The 18542-nt window shown below is 53.7% G+C and overlaps 1 protein-coding gene across 1 annotated transcript in view; it reads left to right on the top strand.

Annotated features, from left to right (window-relative positions):
* Positions 1-13716, top strand: part of LOC147092824 (protein RD3-like) — a 26754-nt gene extending 13038 nt beyond the window's left edge. The window contains exon 3 of the mRNA XM_085976075.1: positions 10085-13716. Coding sequence (XP_085832201.1) covers positions 10085-10376 — 292 coding nt within the window. The 3' untranslated portion in view covers positions 10377-13716. The remainder of the gene's footprint in view (positions 1-10084) is intronic.
* The last annotated feature ends 4826 nt before the right edge of the window (positions 13717-18542 follow it).

The following is an 18542-nucleotide window of genomic DNA, read 5'->3' as shown; positions in this document are numbered from 1 at the left end:
CCCTCCCCCGCGATTTCCCGAGGCTCTCCCCCCCGCCATTTCCCGAGGCTCTCTCCCCGCGATTTCCCGAGGCTCTCCCCCCCCGCCATTTCCGAGGCTCTCCCCCCCGCCAATTTCCCGAGGCTCTCCCCCCCGCCATTTCCCGAGGCTCTCCCCCCGCCATTTCCCGAGGCTCTCCCCCCCCGCCATTTCCCGAGGCTCTCCCCCCCGCCATTTCCCGAGGCTCTCCCCCCCCGCCATTTCCGAGGCTCTCCCCCCGCCTTTCCCGAGCTCTCCCCCCGCCATTTCCGAGGCTCCCCCCGCCATTTCCCGAGGCTCTCCCCCCCGCCATTCCGCTCTCCCCCCCGCCATTTCCGAGGCTCTCCCCCCCGCCATTTCCCGAGGCTCTCCCCCCCGCCATTCCCGAGGCCCTCCCCCGCCATTCCGAGGCTCTCCCCCCCCGCCATTCCGAGGCTCTCCCCCCGCGATTTCCGAGGCTCTCCCCCCCCGCCATTCCCGAGGCTCTCCCCCCCCGCCATTTCCCGAGGCTCTCTCCCCCCCCGCGATTCACGAGGCTCTCCCCCCCCCCCCCCGATCTCACGAGGCTCTCCCCCCCCCCCCGATCTCACGAGGCTCTCCCCCCCCCCCGATCTCACGAGGCTCTCCCCCCCCCCGATCTCACGAGGCTCTCCCCCCCCCCCCGATCTCACGAGGCTCTCCCCCCCCCCCGATCTCACGAGGCTCCCCCCCCGATCTCAGCTCCCCCCCCCCCCGATCTCACGAGGCTCTCCCCCCCCCCCGATCTCACGAGGCTGTCCCCCCCCCCCCGATCTCACGAGGCTGTCCCCCCCCCCCGATCTCACGAGGCTGTCCCCCCCCCCCCCCGATCTCACGAGGCTGTCCCCCCCCCCCGATCTCACGAGGCTGTCCCCCCCCCCCCCTCGATCTCACGAGGCTGTCCCCCCCCCCCCGATCTCACGAGGCTGTCCCCCCCCCCCCCCGATCTCACGAGGCTGTCCCCCCCCCCCCGATCTCACGAGGCTGTCCCCCCCCCCCCGATCTCACGAGGCTGTCCCCCCCCCCCGATCTCACGAGGCTGTCCCCCCCCCCCGATCTCACGAGGCTGTCCCCCCCCCCCGATCTCACGAGGCTGTCCCCCCCCCCCGATCTCACGAGGCTGTCCCCCCCCCCCCCGATCTCACGAGGCTGTCCCCCCCCCGATCTCACGAGGCTGTCCCCCCCCCCCGATCTCACGAGGCTGTCCCCCCCCCCCCCGATCTCACGAGGCTGTCCCCCCCCCCCCCCGATCTCACGAGGCTGTCCCCCCCCCCCCCGATCTCACGAGGCTGTCCCCCCCCCCCCCCGATCTCACGAGGCTGTCCCCCCCCCCGATCTCACGAGGCTGTCCCCCCCCCCCCCGATCTCACGAGGCTGTCCCCCCCCCCCGATCTCACGAGGCTGTCCCCCCCCCCCCCGATCTCACGAGGCTGTCCCCCCCCCCCGATCTCACGAGGCTGTCCCCCCCCCCCGATCTCACGAGGCTGTCCCCCCCCCCCCGATCTCACGAGGCTGTCCCCCCCGATCTCACGAGGCTGTCCCCCCCCCCCGATCTCACGAGGCTGTCCCCCCCCCCCCCCCGATCTCACGAGGCTGTCCCCCCCCCCCCCCCCCCGATCTCACGAGGCTGTCCCCCCCCCCCCCCGATCTCACGAGGCTGTGTGCTGGCGTCACGGGGGCCGTGCGCATGCGTGCCGGCGTCAAGGCGGCTGCGCAACGGCCGTGCGCATGCGTGGTTGCCGTTTTAAAAAAAGCCAGAGCGGGCTCTCGCGGGCGGCGGCGCATGCGCGGTCAGTGCCAGCGGCGCGAGGCGGCCCGCGGGGAGTAGGCAGGGAAACCCCGCGGGCTGGCGGCCGTTAGAGCGGCTCACTTCGGGCCCCGACACCGTCAAACCTGAGAGGGGAAGTAGAGAGGGAAGAGGAGAAGGAGAGAGAGGGAAGAGGAGAAGGAGAGAGAGGGAAGAGGAGAAGGAGAGAGAGAGAGGGAAGAGAGAGAGATAGAGAAATTTTTGGAGCTTCAGGTGCCTGCAGCGGGCCTGGAGACCAGCACCAAGTCCCCCTGCGCGAGGGTGAGGAGGGGGGAGGGGGGGTTGCTAAACACAATATAAAACTGAAATAAATTGTTAATTAATTCCCTAACACATAATTCAAATATTTACCTTAGTTCCCTAACACACAGAAAGTGTGGGGGGAAAAAATTGTGGAAAATCAAGATGGCGGCCACTCACCTCGGTTCAGAAGGATAAGGCCCGCCCACACACGCACACGATTGGTCGACCGGTCAGGTCACCGAAGCGTAGGATTGGTCAATCGTCGAGTCACTCGACACTCAACTGTAGGAAGACCTCGACGTCACACGGTCGCTAATGAGATGCTAATGAGCGGAACGCTGAACGTTTTTGGGATACCGCGGGCGGGATTTTTGTCCGGCCGAAACGTAAATAGGCCGATGACCGGTCCGGAATCGCAAGCTTTCTTTTGAGGCGATGCGCGCGTCGGTACGCTCTGTAACTTCCAAACGCATCGAGACCAGGCGGACAGACAGACAGACAGACAGACAGACAGAAGAGCCGCTTTATATATATAGATTTAATTAGTGGATGTTTTAAAAAAATTTATTTAAAGTTTAAGTAAGTGTTTTGGGCGCCCGTACTTTTCATGAGTTTGACAGCTCTTACTATCAAACTCATGAATGAAGTTTCCCCTCCCCTGATTGGCTGCACAGTGCTCACCTGATCCCAGCCGGCACATCGCACTAACTACGCCGCTGGATCAGGTAAACACATCGCGCTGACAGCTGAACCGGGCCAGTGACAGGAATTCCAAGCAGGCCCAGGCTTCAGCTGTTGGAGCGCTGGGTAAGTGCACATCGGGGGCTTGCACGCGCGGCAAGCCCCCGAACCTAATTTCTGGGCCATTGTTTCAGGTCGATGACCTTTCGTCAGCACTGAAAAAGTTGGCGATGGAACAGGTTTTTAAGCAAGTGCAGGGGCAGGGAAAGGGGGGAGGGGAGGAAAGAACAAAAGGGAAGGTCTGTGATAGGCTGGAAGGCAGGAGAGATTAAAAGACAAAAGGGATGATGGTGCGAGGCAAAAGGAGATGGTAGTGGGACAAGTAAGGAAACAAAAGATGGGTCTAGAGGAGGTGTAAATGGCAACGGCAGAGTGATCGACAGCTGCTGTCTGAAAAATAGGGGCAGAGGTTATGATCTGAAATTATCGAACACAATGTTGAGTCCAGAAGGCTGTAAAGTGCCTAATCGAAAGATGAGGTGCTGTTCCTCGAGCTTACGTTGAGCTTCGTTGAAACAGTGTAAGAGGCCAAGGACAGAGAGGTCAGAGTGGGAGCGGAGAGCGGAGAATTAAAGTGACAGGCGACCGGGAAGCTCGGGGTCACCTTTATGGACTGACCGGAGGTGTTCTGCAAAGCGGTCGCCCAATCTGCGTTTGGTCTCCCCAATGTAGAGGAGACCGCATCGTGAGCAGCGAATACAGTATACTAGATTGCAAGAAGTACAAGTAAATCGCTGTTTCACCTGGAAGGAGTGTTTGAGGCCCTGGACGGTGGGAAGGGAGGAGGTAAAAGGGCATGTGTTGCATCTCCTCGTCTTTCTTACTTCAATTCTGCAAAGTGTAGATGAGCAGAGAGACCTCGGTGTCCATTTACACAAATCCTTAAAGGTGGCGGGGCAAGGTGGTTTAAAACAGCATCGGGGTTACTTGGGTTTTATAAACAGAGGAATCGAATATAAAAGCACAGAGATCAGGCTCGAACTTTATCAATCGCTGGTTGGGCCTCAGCTGGAGTATTGTGGACAATACTGGGCCCCACACTTCAGGAAAGATGGAAAGGCCTTAGAAAGGGGACAGAGGAGGTTTAGCAGGACGTTACCAGGGACGGGTGACTTCAGTTATGGGGAGAGGTTGGAGAAGTTGGGACTGTTCTCCTTGGAACAGAGAAGGTGAAGAGATGACCTGATCGAGGTTTACAGGATGGTGAGAGGTTTCGATAGAGTAGACAGAGAAAAACTATTCCCTCGGGCGAGTGGGTCAATAACCAGAGGTCACGGATTCAGAATCATTGGGGAAAGATCCGAGGGGAGGGGAGGAGAAATGTTTTCACTCGGAGAGTTGTGGGAATTGGGAACGCTCCACCTGTGAAGGTGGTGGAAGCTGATTCCATCAATGATTTTCAGAGGGAGATGGACGGGTTCTGGAGGATGAGGCACTCACAGGGTTAGGGACAAACAGCAGGGGGGGGTGGGGGACTGAGCACACCCGCTCTTTCTAAGAGCTGGCACGGGCACGACGGGCCGAATGGCCTCCTTCTGTGCTGTAAGATTCTAGGATTTTATAAGTCATTTTGGGGCTGTGGGCGTCGCCGGCAAGGCTGGCATTTAGGAACATAAGAACATCAGAAATAGGAGCAGGAATAGGCCACTTGGCCCCTCGAGCCTGCTCCGCCATTCAATAAGATAATGGGGGCTCAAAGCCACTTCCCTGCCCGCTCCCCATAACCCTTCACTCCCTTATCTTGTAAAAATCTGTCTATCTCCACCTTAAATGTATTTAATGACCCAGCCTCCACGGCTCTCTGGGGCAGAGAATTCCACAGATTTACGACCCTCTGAGAGAAGAAATTCCTCCTCATCTCAGTTCTAAAAGGGCGACCCTTTATTCTGAAACTATGCCCCCGAGTTCGATTTCCCCACGAGGGGAAACATCCTCTCTGCATCTACCTTGTCGAGCCCCCTCAGTATCTGATATGTTTCAATAAGATCACCTCTCATAGTGACAGGAGGAGGCCATTCAGCCCCTCGAGTCTGTTCACATAGACTCCTGGTTACGAAATGGACGGGCAGGAAAAGACCCGCTGCTCCATCAAGCCTGCCCCACACTCGTGATGGCTGGAGCAGCACGACTAGACACTTCCTAGCCTCCCCCTGGCCCACGTAATCCTCCTGGGGAGAGGCAAAAGAAACAGAGAACAAGCCCCAGGGCCAATAAGGGAAAAAAATAATCTGGGAAATTCCCCCATGCGATCCGCTCAGGCGAGCGAAACCAGTCCAGGAGATCACACGGACCCAGAGTTATCTATGAAGACTACTTACCTTAAAGACTCTTTAAAATTATGAAAGGTTTTGATAGAGTAGACGCAAAGTGAGGGAAGAGCAAAACTAGAGGCCATCAATATACGATAATCACCAAGAAATCCAAGAGGGAATTCAGGAGAAACTTTTTTGCCCAGAGAGTGGTGAGAATTCACTAGAGTTTAGAAGAATGAGAGGGGATCTCGTGGAAAGGTATAAAATTCTGACAGGGCTAGACAGACTGGATGCAGGGAGGATGTTTCCTCTGACTGTGGTGGGGGGGCGGCCCAGAACGAGGGGTCACAGTCTCAGGATACCGGGTAGGACATTTAGGACTGAGGTGAGGAGAAATTTCTTCACTCAGAGGGTGGTGAACATATGGAATTCTCTACCACAGGAGGCTGTGGAGGCCAAGTCACTGAATATATTTAAGAAGTTGATAGATAGATTTCTAGACACAAAAGGCATCAAGGGGTATGGGGAGAGAGCGGGAATACGGTATTGAGATAGAGGATCAGCCATGATCATATTGAATGGCGGAGCAGGCTCGAAGGGCCGAATGGCCGACTCCTGCTCCTATTTCTCTATGTTTCTACATTAGAATGTGGAACTCGCAACCACTGGGAGTGGTTGAGAGGATTAGCAGAGATGCATTTAAGGGGAAGCTAGACAAATGTCATGAATCTTACCATTCATGTAGAAATGACTCATGAGATAACACTGGGCGGCCAGCTGGTGGCGCCGTCCAGGGAAAGTATAAATACTCGGGCGTGGGCCCAGCTTGCTCAGGATGTTTCTGTAACCAGGAACTAGTGATTGTAACTAGAACTCATGGTTGTGAAACAGTTGATTAAAGCCTTGTTTTATACTCAAACCAAGTGCTTAGTAGTTTTCTTACGTCAACAAGCATATGAGGGAGAAGGGAATAGAGGGTTATGAGTCATAGAGTCATAGGGGGAGAAACTCGCTGGAGACGCAAACGGGGCGCCAAGCTCGCCTGGGCGCCGGAATTAGCGCAGCGATCGGAGCAGTTGCGACCGCCGGAAATTCAGCTTGAACGCCCCAAGAGGGACACGGGGCGAGGCTCGAGGCGCTCCGCGTCCCTCTTGGGGCGCTGAAACTGAATATCGCAGCGCAACGTGCCGCAGTGCCACACGCTGCGGCACGACGTGCTGCGGTACTGCAGGCCTTCCTCCCATTCTTAAGGGGGAGGGGCCTGCACCAGCGCGATCAGAGATCGCGAGTGCCGGCAAAAGAGCCCGGCACCGAGGAGAAGTGCCGGGCTCTCGGAAAACAGCCGGCACTGCCGCGGGGGGAGATCAGGAGGCCGGGGACGGAGGTGCTGGCAGGCGGCTGCCGAAAAAACGGCCGCCCCGCACCTCCACCTTAATTTGCGCCACTGCCGCCACAGGTAGGCCCTGTGAACCGGGCGCGATTTGTGAACGGCGCTACAGAGGCGGGCGCTACCGAATATCGAGATCGGGGCAGTAGCGGGGCGCTGCGCACATCGATGACGTCATCGGTGGCGGCGCAGCGCAACAGGCTAACGCCGCCATTAGCGCCCCAGCTAAATATCGCAGGAGGCGCGGCCAGTGGCGCTAAAGCCACTGAGTGCCCTCTTTAGGCGCTAACTGGTGGCGCAGCCCACCGAATTTCTAGGCCATAGAGTTATACAGCACAGAAAGAGGCCCTTCGGCCCATCGCGTCCACGCCGGCCATCAGGCCCTGTCTAATCTAATCCCATTTTCCAGCATTTGGTCCGTAGCCTTGTATGCTATGGCATTTCAACTGCTCATCCAAATGCTTCTTGAATGTTGTGAGGGTTCCTGCCTCTACCACCCTTTCAGGCAGTGAGTTCCAGATTCCAACCACCCTCTGGGTGAAAATGTTCTTCCTCAAATCCCCTCTAAACCTCCTGCCCCTTACCTTGAAACTATGCCCCCTGGTTATTGACCCCTCTACTAAGGGGAAAAGTTCCTTTCTATCTACTCTATCTATGCCCCTCATAATTTTGTACACCTCAATCAGGTCCCCCCTCAGCCTTCTCTGCTCCAAGGAAAACAACCCCAGCCTGTCCAGTCTTTCTTCATAGCTGAAGCGCTCCAGCCCAGGTAACATCCTGGTGAATCTCCTCTGCACCCTCTCCAATGCAATCACATTCTTCCTATAGTGTGGCGACCAGAACTGCACACAGTATTCCAGCTGTGGCCTAACTAGCGTTTTGTACAGCTCCATCATAACCTCCCTGCTCTTATATTCTATGCCTTGGCTAATGAAGGCAAGTATCCCATATGCCTTTTTAACCACCTTATCCACCTGTTCTGCTGCCTTCAGGGATCTATGTACATGCACACCAAGGTCCCTCTGATCCTCTGTCTTACCTAGGGTCTTACCATTCATTGTGTATTCCCTTGCCTTGTTAGTCCCTCCAAAATGCATCACCTCACACTTTTCAGGGTTAAATTCCATTTGCCACTGTTCCGCCCATCTGACCAACCCGTCTATATCATCCTGATTATGCTGATAGATTTAGATGAGGAAAGACGGGAGGAGGCTCGAGTGGAGCATAAACGCCGGCATGGACTGGTGGGGCCGAGTGGTCTGTTTCTGTGCTGTTTGTTCGATGTAATTCTTAAGTACTTACCGTCTCTATGATGCGATCTCTGCCCCAGTCAGGAACCGGTCCAGCTCCCTCTTGAAGAGAGTCAGCATCCACCGCACCAGCCGGCATCGCATCTCAGAGGCTCACTGCTCTCTGGGGGAAGTAGAACCACCCGACATCCAGTCTATTCCCACTCTTGCGCAGTTTGAACCCGTGTCCCCTGGTCCTCGGCGATCTGTCAAACTGGAATAATCTGTCGATAGGCATGCCATCCAACCCTTCCATGATTTTACAAAACCTCTCTCGGGTCGCCTCGGAGTCTGCGCCGTTCGACAGTAAACACACCCAGCTCTGTAAACCGATCTGAGTGACGGAGATAAACGAATTGCCCTGAGAAGGTGGCGGTGGGTCCTCCTCTTGAACTGCGGTGTAGTGGTTTCAATACGACCTGGTGGCTCACTGGGCCACGTCAGAGGGGCAGCTAGGAGTCGACCATGTTGGTGTGGGACGGGAGTCACAGATAGGCCCAGACCGGTCTCCTTCCCTGAAGGGACCTCAGTGAACCAGTCGGGTTTTTACGACAATCCGAAAGCTTCGCGCTCACTTTAACTGAAGGTTAATTTGGAGTGAAATTCAAAGGGGGCGCTAAATTTGAAAAAGTTGGCGCCACGGTTTCAAACTTTTGAAAAATTTGCCGTTTGCGCTCCAAGAAGGATGTGGAGCAAATGACTTAGCGCAATCGTCAGCAGGTGGGGCGGAGGCTTCAGGAGCGCTGCACACTGGGCCGTGCGGCGCCGCCGCGTTCAAAGGCTCCTCCTCTCCCTTAAAGGGAAAGGCCATCGCTGCAGGCTCTGCAATGGAAAAAGTACCCGCCTGGACCACCAAGGCGGCCGCGATCCTGCGCAATCAGCCCGCCGCTCAAGCAGAGCACCGGGCTGATCGATCGCGGGGCAGGAAGCCGCGGAAAAAAACTGGAACAAGAAAGGTAAGTTTTTTCCACTTACCTCAGACGCCTCGCCTTCAATCATCGCCCCCCCACCGAAGTGGCTGGTCGGCCGCCCGGTGCACGCCTCCTGCAGCTGTTAGTGTTTCCGACCGGCGCTGCTGCAGGGGGCGCAAGTCAATTTCGGGTCTGGGGCGCTACCGGGGCGATGACATCACAATCTCCGGGCGAAGGAGGTCGGGGCGCATCGCTGTAAAACCCCCGCCGGATATGGTGGGAGTCGATGTCAGCGCCGCGCCCGGTCGCAAAGCCATTTGCGCCCCACTAGCGTCCCCGGGGGCGCTAACGGAAGGCGCAAAGGCAGCCAAATTCGCCCCCAAACTGCCGTGGTGGGATTTGAACTCACGTTCTCTGGCTTGTCAAGAGCTTCAGACAGAGGCACATCACGTGAAGCAGTTTGGGGCATTTTAACAATGTAATGAGAAAAGTAAAATGTACTTGGATATGCACTTGAAGTGCCGTAACCTACAGGGCTACGGACCAAGAGCGGCAAAGTGGGATTAGGCTGGATCGCTCTTTGTCAGCCGGCACGGACAAGATGGGCCGAATGGCCTCCTTCTGTGCTGTAACTTGCTATGATTCTATGATAAAAGGTTGAATTATGAGGTTCCAATCCAAATGCAACAGTGTTGGAGTCAGGTGAGGTCAGCATCTGTTTTGCCACTAAAGCTCTCCGTGGTCGAATGGTCTATGAGCATTTAGTGAGGAGAGAAGGAAGGGATTGTCTGATACTATGTCTGGGAGAGAAAGAAAGAATTTGCATTTATATAGCGCCTTTCATGACCTCAAGATATCCCAACCTGCTTTACAGTTAACTAAATACATTTTTTTTGAAATGTAGTCACTGCTGTGATGTAGGAAACGCGGCAGCCAATTTGCACGCAGCAAGATCCCACAAACAGGATGAGATGAATGACCAATTAAATTGGGGGAGTGTTTGACATTTAAATAAATACAGAGTAAAGCTCGCTCTACACTGTCCCGTCAAACACTCCCAGGGCTGGTACAGCACGGGTTAGATACAGAGTAAAGCTCTCTCTACGCTGTCCCATCAAACATTCTCAGGGCAGGTACAGCACGGGTTAGGTACAGAGTAAAGCTCCCTCTACACTGTCCTATCAAACACTCCCAGGGCAGGTACAGCATGGGTTAGATACAGAGTAAAGCTCCCTCGACACTGTCCCATCAAACACTCCCAGCGCAGGTACAGCACGGGTTAGATACAGAGTAAAGCTCCCTCTGCACTGTCCCATCAAACACTCCCAGGGCAGGTACAGCACGGGTTAGATACAGAGTAAAGGTGCCGGGGCAGGCGTTAAGGAGATTTATTCGTGTTTTGTTTCTTTGTCTTTCAGGTTTCGGAAGCTGGTCCAGGAGTTTGATCCTGAGGTCCACGAGGTTCCACGGATATTCTGCTCGATCGTGCTGGACTTCATTGAGCGGGAGGAGGAGGAGGAGGCGCAGAGGGTCATCAGGCACCAGCTGGAGAGCAAGCGGGGGAACAGCCTCTCATTCCTCACCCGAAAGTCCCGGCTGAGGATTAACCCTTTTCTCCACGGGGAGAGTGTCCAGGAGGCGGGTCCGGGTCTGATGGTAGCACGCAGGGCGAGGAGCATGCCCGAGTTCGACCTCCGGGAGAACTATTAACCCATTAGAGCCTCGTGAAAGCACGGCTTCGAACCCCCCCACAAAGCATGAATAAAACTAGAAGGGCTGGCCAGCACACTGCTGGTCGTTTCGTGTGCGATGTCTTGACAGCGTGTGATTTTTTTTGTTGTTGATTATTCTCCTGTATACTTAGCGAGTCGCAGGGCTCTCTACACTACCCAGAGCAGGATGGGCCCCAGATTTGGTGCATTGCATATTACGTACTATTTACAGCACAGAAACAGGCCATTCGGCCCAACTGGTCCGTGCCGGTGTTTATGCTCCACACCAGCCTCCTCCCACCCCTCTTCATCTCACCCTATCATATTATCCTTCTATTCCTTTCTCCCTCATGTGTTTATCGAGCGTCCCCTTAAATGCATCTATACTATTCGCCTCAACCACTCCCTGTGGTAGCGAGTTCCACATTCTCACCACTCTCTGGGCAACGAAGTTTCTCATGAATTCCTATTGGATTTATTAGTGACTATCTTATATTGATGGGCCCTAGTTCTGGTCTCCCCCACAAGTGGAAACATCTTCTCTACGTCTACCCTATCGAAGCCCTTCATAATCTTCAAGACCTCTATCAGGTCACCCCTCAGCCTTCTCTTTTCTAGAGAAAAGAGCCCCGGCCTGTTCAATCTTTCCTGATGGGTAGAATCTCTCAGTTCTGGTATCATCCTGGTCAATCAAGACACTGGGAAAGAACAAGTGAAGATTGGGAGACGGTACAAGGAGTCTCGATTGTAACACAGTGAGGAGGAAGAAGGATGTGGTGGGGGGGGGGGAAGAGAGGCCATGATGGAGAGTTGAGAGACAAGAGCATCTGTCAGACAACAATCTTTCTCTTTTTTAATTCGTTATGGGATGTGGGCATTTACTGGCCCCTCCCTAATTGCCCTCGAGAAGGTGGTGGTGAGCCGCCTTCTTGAACCGCTGCAGTCCATGTGGTGAAGGTGCTCCCACAGTGCTGTTCGGGAGGGAGTTCCAGGATTGCAAGTTCTAGGAGTGCAAGAGGGTCCCTGGACAGGGGAGCCATGTTGAAGTGCTGGATGGGGGTTGCAACGGCACCAGAGCGCTGAGACGCCCATATTGGCAATTATTTCCAACGTGCAGCTGACCGTATCCGAATAGAATCGTTGCACTTACAGCGCAGAAAGCTGCCATCGGCTTATCAAACCCGTGTCCTGCCGCTTTGCATCCAAATCTCCCTTTTCGAACTCACTGTGTATCAAATGACTTTTGTGTATTTCCTGTCTTAAAGGATCCCAGCTTCACTCAAGCTTATAATACATGTCTATGTTTGTAAGTGTTTTTAAAACCATCCCGAGCTGTTCATTCAAATGAACCGTTCATATTTAATAAGGTGTGGGCAGTTCAATGGTGTCTGTTTATTACTTGCTTTGTTTATTAGTAAAGAAAGACTTGCATTTCTATAGCGCCTTTCACCATCTCAGGGCGCCCCAAAGCGCTTTACAGTCAATGAAGTATTTTTTGAAGTGTAGTCACTGTTGTAATGTAGGAAACTCGGCAGCCAATGTGCGCACAGCAAGCTCCCACCAGCAGCAATGTGACAGACCGGATCATCTGTTTTTAGGAATGTTGGTTGAGGGATAAATATATGCCCCAGGACACCGAGGAGAACTCCCCCTGCTCTTCTTCCAATAGTGGCCGTGGGATCTTTTATGTTCACCTGAGACGGCAGACGGGAACGCGGTTTAACGTCTCATCCGAAAGACGGCCCCTCCTACAATGCGGCGCTCCCTCAGTACCGTCCCTCCGACAGTGTGGCACTCCCTCAGCACTGCCCCTTTGACAATGCGGCGCTCCCTCAGTACCGTCCCTCCGACAGTGCAGCGCTCCCTCAGTCAGTGCAGCGCTCCCTCAGTACCACCCCTCCGACAGTGCGGCGCTCCCTCAGTACTGCCCCTTTGACAATGCGGCGCTCCCTCAGTACTGCTCCTCTGACATCCAAAACTCTGCTGCCCCGTATCTTAACACGAACCAGGTCCCGTTCATCCATCACCCCCTGTGCTCGCTGACCTACATTGGCTCCCGCTCCGGCAACACCTAGATTTTAAAATTCTCATCCTTGCTTTCAAATCCCTCCATGGCTCACAACCCCCTCCCCCCTCCCTATCTCTGTAACCTCCTCCAGCCCCACAACCCCGAGATCTTTGCGCCCCTGCAATTCCGGCCTCTTGTGCATCCCCGATTTTAATCACTCCGCCATTGGCGGCCGTGCCTTCAGCTGCCTGGGGCCCTAAGCTCTGGAATTCCCTCCCTAAACCTCTCCGCCTCTCTCTCCTCCTTTAAGATGCTCCTTAAAATCTACCTATCCTAATATCTCTTGTCTGATAAAGCGCCTTGGGACGTTTTACTATGTTAAAGGCGCTGTATAAATGCAAGTTGTTGTTGACTTGGCAATGGTGTTACCATTGAAGGGAGATGGCTGGGCTAGCTCCTTGTTCGAGATGGTTATTGCCTGGCACTTGTGTGGCGCAAAAGTTATCTGCCACTTGCCAGCCCAAGCCTGGATGTTAGCCAAGTCCTGCCTCAGAGATAATGGATCCCCTCCAAGGTACAATCACTCCTCCTCCACTTGGAATGCTAGCTTCGTGGGCTGGGAAAAAGCCCGAGATCGGGCTTTTCCAATCTAAAGAACAGATCATGTCCTTACCCTGCTGGAAAGGTGCGGAACGCTCAGTGACCAATAGCTGAGGTTGCATAGTTACCATAGTAATTGATGAGCCCATGGGAGCAGCTACAAAAGGGGACCAGGGGCTTGTCTCTGATCATTGGGAATGGAGGTCAAGGTGTGCGCTGTCAAAAACTTTAACTGGGCAAACACACTCATTAATAGATCTAGGGATTGCCCACCTCCCTTTCCGCCCCCAAGATCTTCGAGTGCAACGTTACCTCTAAACTCTGCTCCATCTCTCCCTGCACCGCACTCCCCCCGCCCACCCCACTCCCTGTTCGAGAGTCTCCCCTCCAGTCTTGACCCCCAACCTCAGCACCGAGACCACCCTGGTCAAAGTCTCCAGTGAGTTGTTATTCCATACTTGTCCTCCTCGCGCTCGCCCACTGTGATGAAATATTCCATTCACCACTGCCTGTGACTGAGATCGGTTTCAGTGTCATTTCCCTTCCCCCAGACCTCATTGTATTGTGTACTGGAATGTGCTGTATTGTATACTGGAATGTGCTGTGTGTAGGGCTCCGCCCATACCTGGCCCCGTTTGTAAGCTAGCTTCAGTCTGGCCTCAGTCTCCAGAAGGAAGACATCTCTCTCTCTCACGTGTTACTTTCTAAGTTAATAAAAGCCTTGTTTTTGTTCGGCTAACTTCGAGTCTCGGAATTATTGAGGCACATCACCCACTCCATCCTCCTGCATTGCAAATGCACACGGACGATGTGACCCGTCCATCGGAGCTGATCGAGCGTGGTCAAAGCTTCGATGCTGGGGATGTTGGCCTGAGCGAGAACGTCGACGTTGGTGCGCCTATCCTGCCAATGGATTTGCAGGATCTTGCGGAGGCAGCGTTGGTGGTACCTCTCCAGTGCTTTGAGGTGCCTGCTGTACATGGCCCATGTCTCTGAGGCATACAGCAGGGCGGGTATGCCTGATACGAGACTCCCAAAACAAGCGCTCTACGCGGAGCTCCGACACGGCAAGAGAGCCCCAGGTGGGCAGAGGAAACGCTTCAGGCACACCTTCAAAGCCTCCTTGAAAAAGTGCAACATCCCCACCGACACCTGGGGATCCCTGGCCCAAGACCGCACAAAGTGGAGGAGAAGCATCCGGGAAGGCGCCGAACACCTCGAGTCTCTTCGCCGGGAGCAAGCAGAAGCCAAGCGCAGGCAGCGCACGTCAACCCAAGCACCCCACCCACCCGCCCCTTCAACCACCGTCTGCCCCACCTGTGACAGAGACTGCAGGTCCCGCATTGGACTCATCAGTCACCTGAGAACTCGTTTTTAATGTGGAAGCAAGTCATCCTCGGTTCTGCCTAAGAAGAAGATTGCAAAGGGAAGATGTCAGGTGAACAAGGTTCTTTAAGTTGCCACCTGGAGCCTCTCCGGAGCAGTTGAGAGCTTCTGCCCCAGTGAACGATGACGGAGGGCATTACGGTGGTCGCGGAATGGGACCAGCGGGCTGCGTTTAACCATGAAAATGCACACTCAAAGAAGGAGCCCCGAGTCAGTTTTCTGTCATCGGTTGTGGCCAAAGGGGACCTGCTGGCCTGGTGGCAATGACCGACAAGCCTAGTGTCCTCCATGGCTTTGACTGAGTTGGCAACAAGGATCCATCTGCACAGAGATAGGGAGGGGGGAAACAATGGAAGGTGCTGTTCAAGGTGGAAGCTACTTTGTTGGGCGGACGTGGACTCAGACTCTGCCGCTCTGCTAATGGGAGGGCACCGGGTTTATGGCTGGTACTCACACCAAGTTCCTGAAAGCTCCTCAATGCAAGGCTGGGGTGGGGCGGGGTGAGAGGTGGTGGGAGGGGTAGGCAGTGCTGGGACCCAGCCTGACTGCAATGCAGGGAAACACGGTGCCCCGGTGTGCGGTCATGATTCCTGTCCACAAGAAAGGGGCATCCTCATGGGACCGAGAACGACTCGCTGGGGTGGAATGGGCTTACGGAGGTTCTTCGGGTTGTTTGCGAGGGGTATACCAAACCGTCCTGGAGACCCAGATTAAGGAACGAGCTGGTCTGGGCAGGTCGCGACTCCCATGGTCCGTGTGAGGGTAGGGAGATCACTGATTCTTTCTCCCTCGGAAGAGGAGTGATACAAGGTTGTCCATGGTCACCCGCCCGACTCAATGTTGTCATCTTTGAATGGGGTCGTACGAAACGACCTCAAGAGTGCCTGTTCCAGATATTCCTGCAGCTCTCCTTTTCACAGGCGGTGCTGTGTTGCTAGCAGGCTCACCTGGGATTGAACAGCTGTCCGCCGTGGCTCTGTTGGTAATACACTTGCCTTAGAGTCAGAAGGTCGTGGGTTCGAGTCCCACTCCAGAGACTTGAGCCTCATAGTCCAGGCCGACACTCCCAGTGCAGTACTGGTTGAATTCCATATTCAATTAGAGGGTGAGAAGGTTGGATCTCAAACAAGCGTGCTAAGCTTGAATAAAGGAGACTATGAAGGTATGAGAGCGGAATTGAGTAGAGTGGATTGGGAAAATAGATTAAAGGGTAAGACGATACATGATCAGTGGTGTACATTTAAGGAGTTATTTTACAACTTCCAAAAAAAATATATTCCACTGAGAAGAAAAGGGTGTAAAAGAAAAGACAGCCATCCGTGGCTAAGTAAAGAAATTAAGGATAGTATTCGACTAAAATCAAGGGCATATAAGGTAGCCAAATCTAGTGGGAGGATAGAGGATTGGGGAAACTTTAAAAGACAGCAAAAAATAACAAAAAGATTGATTAAGAAAGGGATGATAGATTATGAAAGTAAATTAGCAAAAAATATAAAAACAGATAGTAAGAGTTTTTATAGTTATATAAAAAGAAAAAGGGTGGCTAAAGTAAATGTTGGTCCCTTAGAGGATGAGACCGGGAAATATGGAGATGGCAAAAACACTGAATGAATATTTTACATCAGTCTTTACAGTAGAAGACACTAAGAATATCCCAACACTGGACAAACAGGGGGCTAAAGGGGGGGGAGGAGCTAAACACGATCAAAATCACTAAGGATATGGTACTCGGTAAAATAATGGGACTCAAGGCGAATAAATCACCTGGACCTGATGGCTTACATCCTAGGGTCTTGAGGGAAGTGGCGGTAGGGATTGTGGATGCATTGGTAATAATTTTCCAAAACTCCCTGGACTCGGCAAAGGTCCCGGCAGACTGGAAAACTGCTAATGTAACACCCTTATTTAAAAAGGGCAGTGGACAGAAGGCTGGAAACTATAGACCGGTTAGCCTAACATCTGTGGTAGGTAAAATTTTGGAGTCCATTATTAAGGAGACAGTAACAGGACATTTGGATAATCATAATTTAATAGGACAAAGTCAGCATGGTTTTATGAAGGGGAAGTCATGTTTGACAAATTTGCTGGAGTTCTTTGAGGAAGTAACGTATAGGGTGGATAAAGGGGAACCAGTGGACGTAGTGTATTTAGACTTCCAAAAGACATTTGACAAGGTGCCACACAAAAGATTATTGCTTAAGATAAAAAATCACGGGATTGGGGGTAATATTCTGGCATGGATAGAGGATTGGCTATCTAACAGAAGGCAGAGAGTTGGGATAAATGGTTCATTCTCAGACTGGCAATCAGTAACTAGTGGTGTTCCGCAGGGGTCAGTGCTGGGTCCCCAACTCTTTACAATCTATATTAACGATTTGGAGGAGGGGACCGAGTGTAACATATCAAAGTTTGCAGATGATACTAAGATGGGAGGGAAAGTAGTGAGTGAGGAGGACATAAAAAACCTGCAAGGGGACATCGACAGGCTAAGTAAGTGGGCAGAGATTTGGCAGATGGAATACAATACTGGAAAGTGTGAGGTTATGCACTTTGGCAGGAAAAATCGTAGAGCAAGTTATTATCTTAATGGCAAGGAACTGGAAAGTACTGAAGTACAAAGGGATCTGGGGGTCCTGGTGCACGAAACTCAAAAGGTTAGTATGCAGGTGCAGCAAGTGATTAAGAAGGCCAATGGAATGTTGGCTTTCATTGCTAGGGGGATAGAATATAAAAATAGGGAGGTATTGCTTCAGTTGTACAAGGTATTGGTGAGACCGCACCTGGAATACTGCGTACAGTTTTGGTGTCCATACTTAAGAAAGGACATACTTGCTCTCGAGTCAGTACAAAGAAGGTTCACTCGGTTAATCCCGGGGATGAGGGGATGGACATATGAGGAGAGGTTGAGTAGATTGGGACTCTACTCATTGGAGTTCAGAAGAATGAGAGGCGATCTTATTGAAACATATAAGATTGTGAAGGGGTTGGATCGGGTGGATGCGGGGAAGATGTTCCCGATGATGGGTGAAACTAGAACTAGGGGGCATAGTCTTAGAATAAGGGGCTGCTCTTTCAAAACTGAGATGAGGAGGAACTACTTCACTCAGAGGGTGGTAGCTCCATGGAATATGCTGCCCCAAAAAGCTGTAGAAGCTACATCATTACATAAATTTAAAACAGAAATAGACAGTTTCCTAGAAGTAAAGGGAATTAAGGGTTACGGGGAGCGGGCAGGAATTTGGACATGAGTCTAGGTTTGGATCGGTCATGGCCCTGTGGGTAGCGGAGCGGGCCCAGGGGCCGTGTAGCCTGGTCCTGCTCCTATTTCGTGTGTCTAATTCTGTTAGATTCAGGAGATGGTTCTGTGATAGTGGATTGGCGGTTAGGATCAGATCAGCCATGATCTTATTGAATGGCGGAGCAGGCTCGAGGGGCCGATTGGCCTACTTCTGCTCCTATTTCTTATGTTCTTAGTACTGAGGGAGCGCCGCACTGTCGGAGGGGCAGTACTGAGGGAGCGCCGCACTGTCAGAGGGGCAGTACTGAGGGAGCGCCGCACTGTCAGAGGGACAGTACTGAGGGAGCGTCGCACTGTCGGAGGGACAGTACTGAGGGAGCGCCACACTGTCGGAGGGACAGTACTGAGGGAGCGCCGCACTGTCAGAGGGGCAGTACTGAGGAAGCGCCGCACTGTCGGAGGGACAGTACTGAGGGAGCGCCGCACTGTCGGAGGGACAGTACTGAGGGAGCGCCGCACTGTCGGAGGGACAGTACTGAGGGAGCGCCGCACTGTCGGAGGGGCAGTACTGAGGGAGCGCCGCACTGTCGGAGGGACAGTACTGAGGGAGCGCCGCACTGTCGGAGGGGCAGTACTGAGGGAGCGCCGCACTGTCGGAGGGACAGTACTGAGGGAGCGCCGCACTGTCAGAGGGGCAGTACTGAGGGAGCGCCGCACTGTCGGAGGGGCAGTACTGAGGGAGCGCCGCACTGTCGGAGGGACAGTACTGAGGGAGCGCCGCACTGTCAGAGGGGCAGTACTGAGGGAGCGCCGCACTGTCGGAGGGGCAGTACTGAGGGAGCGCCGCACTGTCGGAGGGGCAGTAGTGAGGGAGCGCCGCACTGTCGGAGGGTCAGTACTGAGGGAGCGCCGCACTGTCGGAGGGGCAGTTC

The sequence above is a fragment of the Somniosus microcephalus genome, unplaced genomic scaffold (assembly GCF_052327205.1).
Source record: "Somniosus microcephalus isolate GS21.2 unplaced genomic scaffold, FLI_Smic_1.0 unresolved_chr2, whole genome shotgun sequence".
Lineage (NCBI taxonomy): Eukaryota > Metazoa > Chordata > Chondrichthyes > Squaliformes > Somniosidae > Somniosus > Somniosus microcephalus.
The sequence above is the reverse complement of the archived record's forward strand: the minus strand, read 5'-3'. Positions and strand labels throughout refer to the sequence as shown.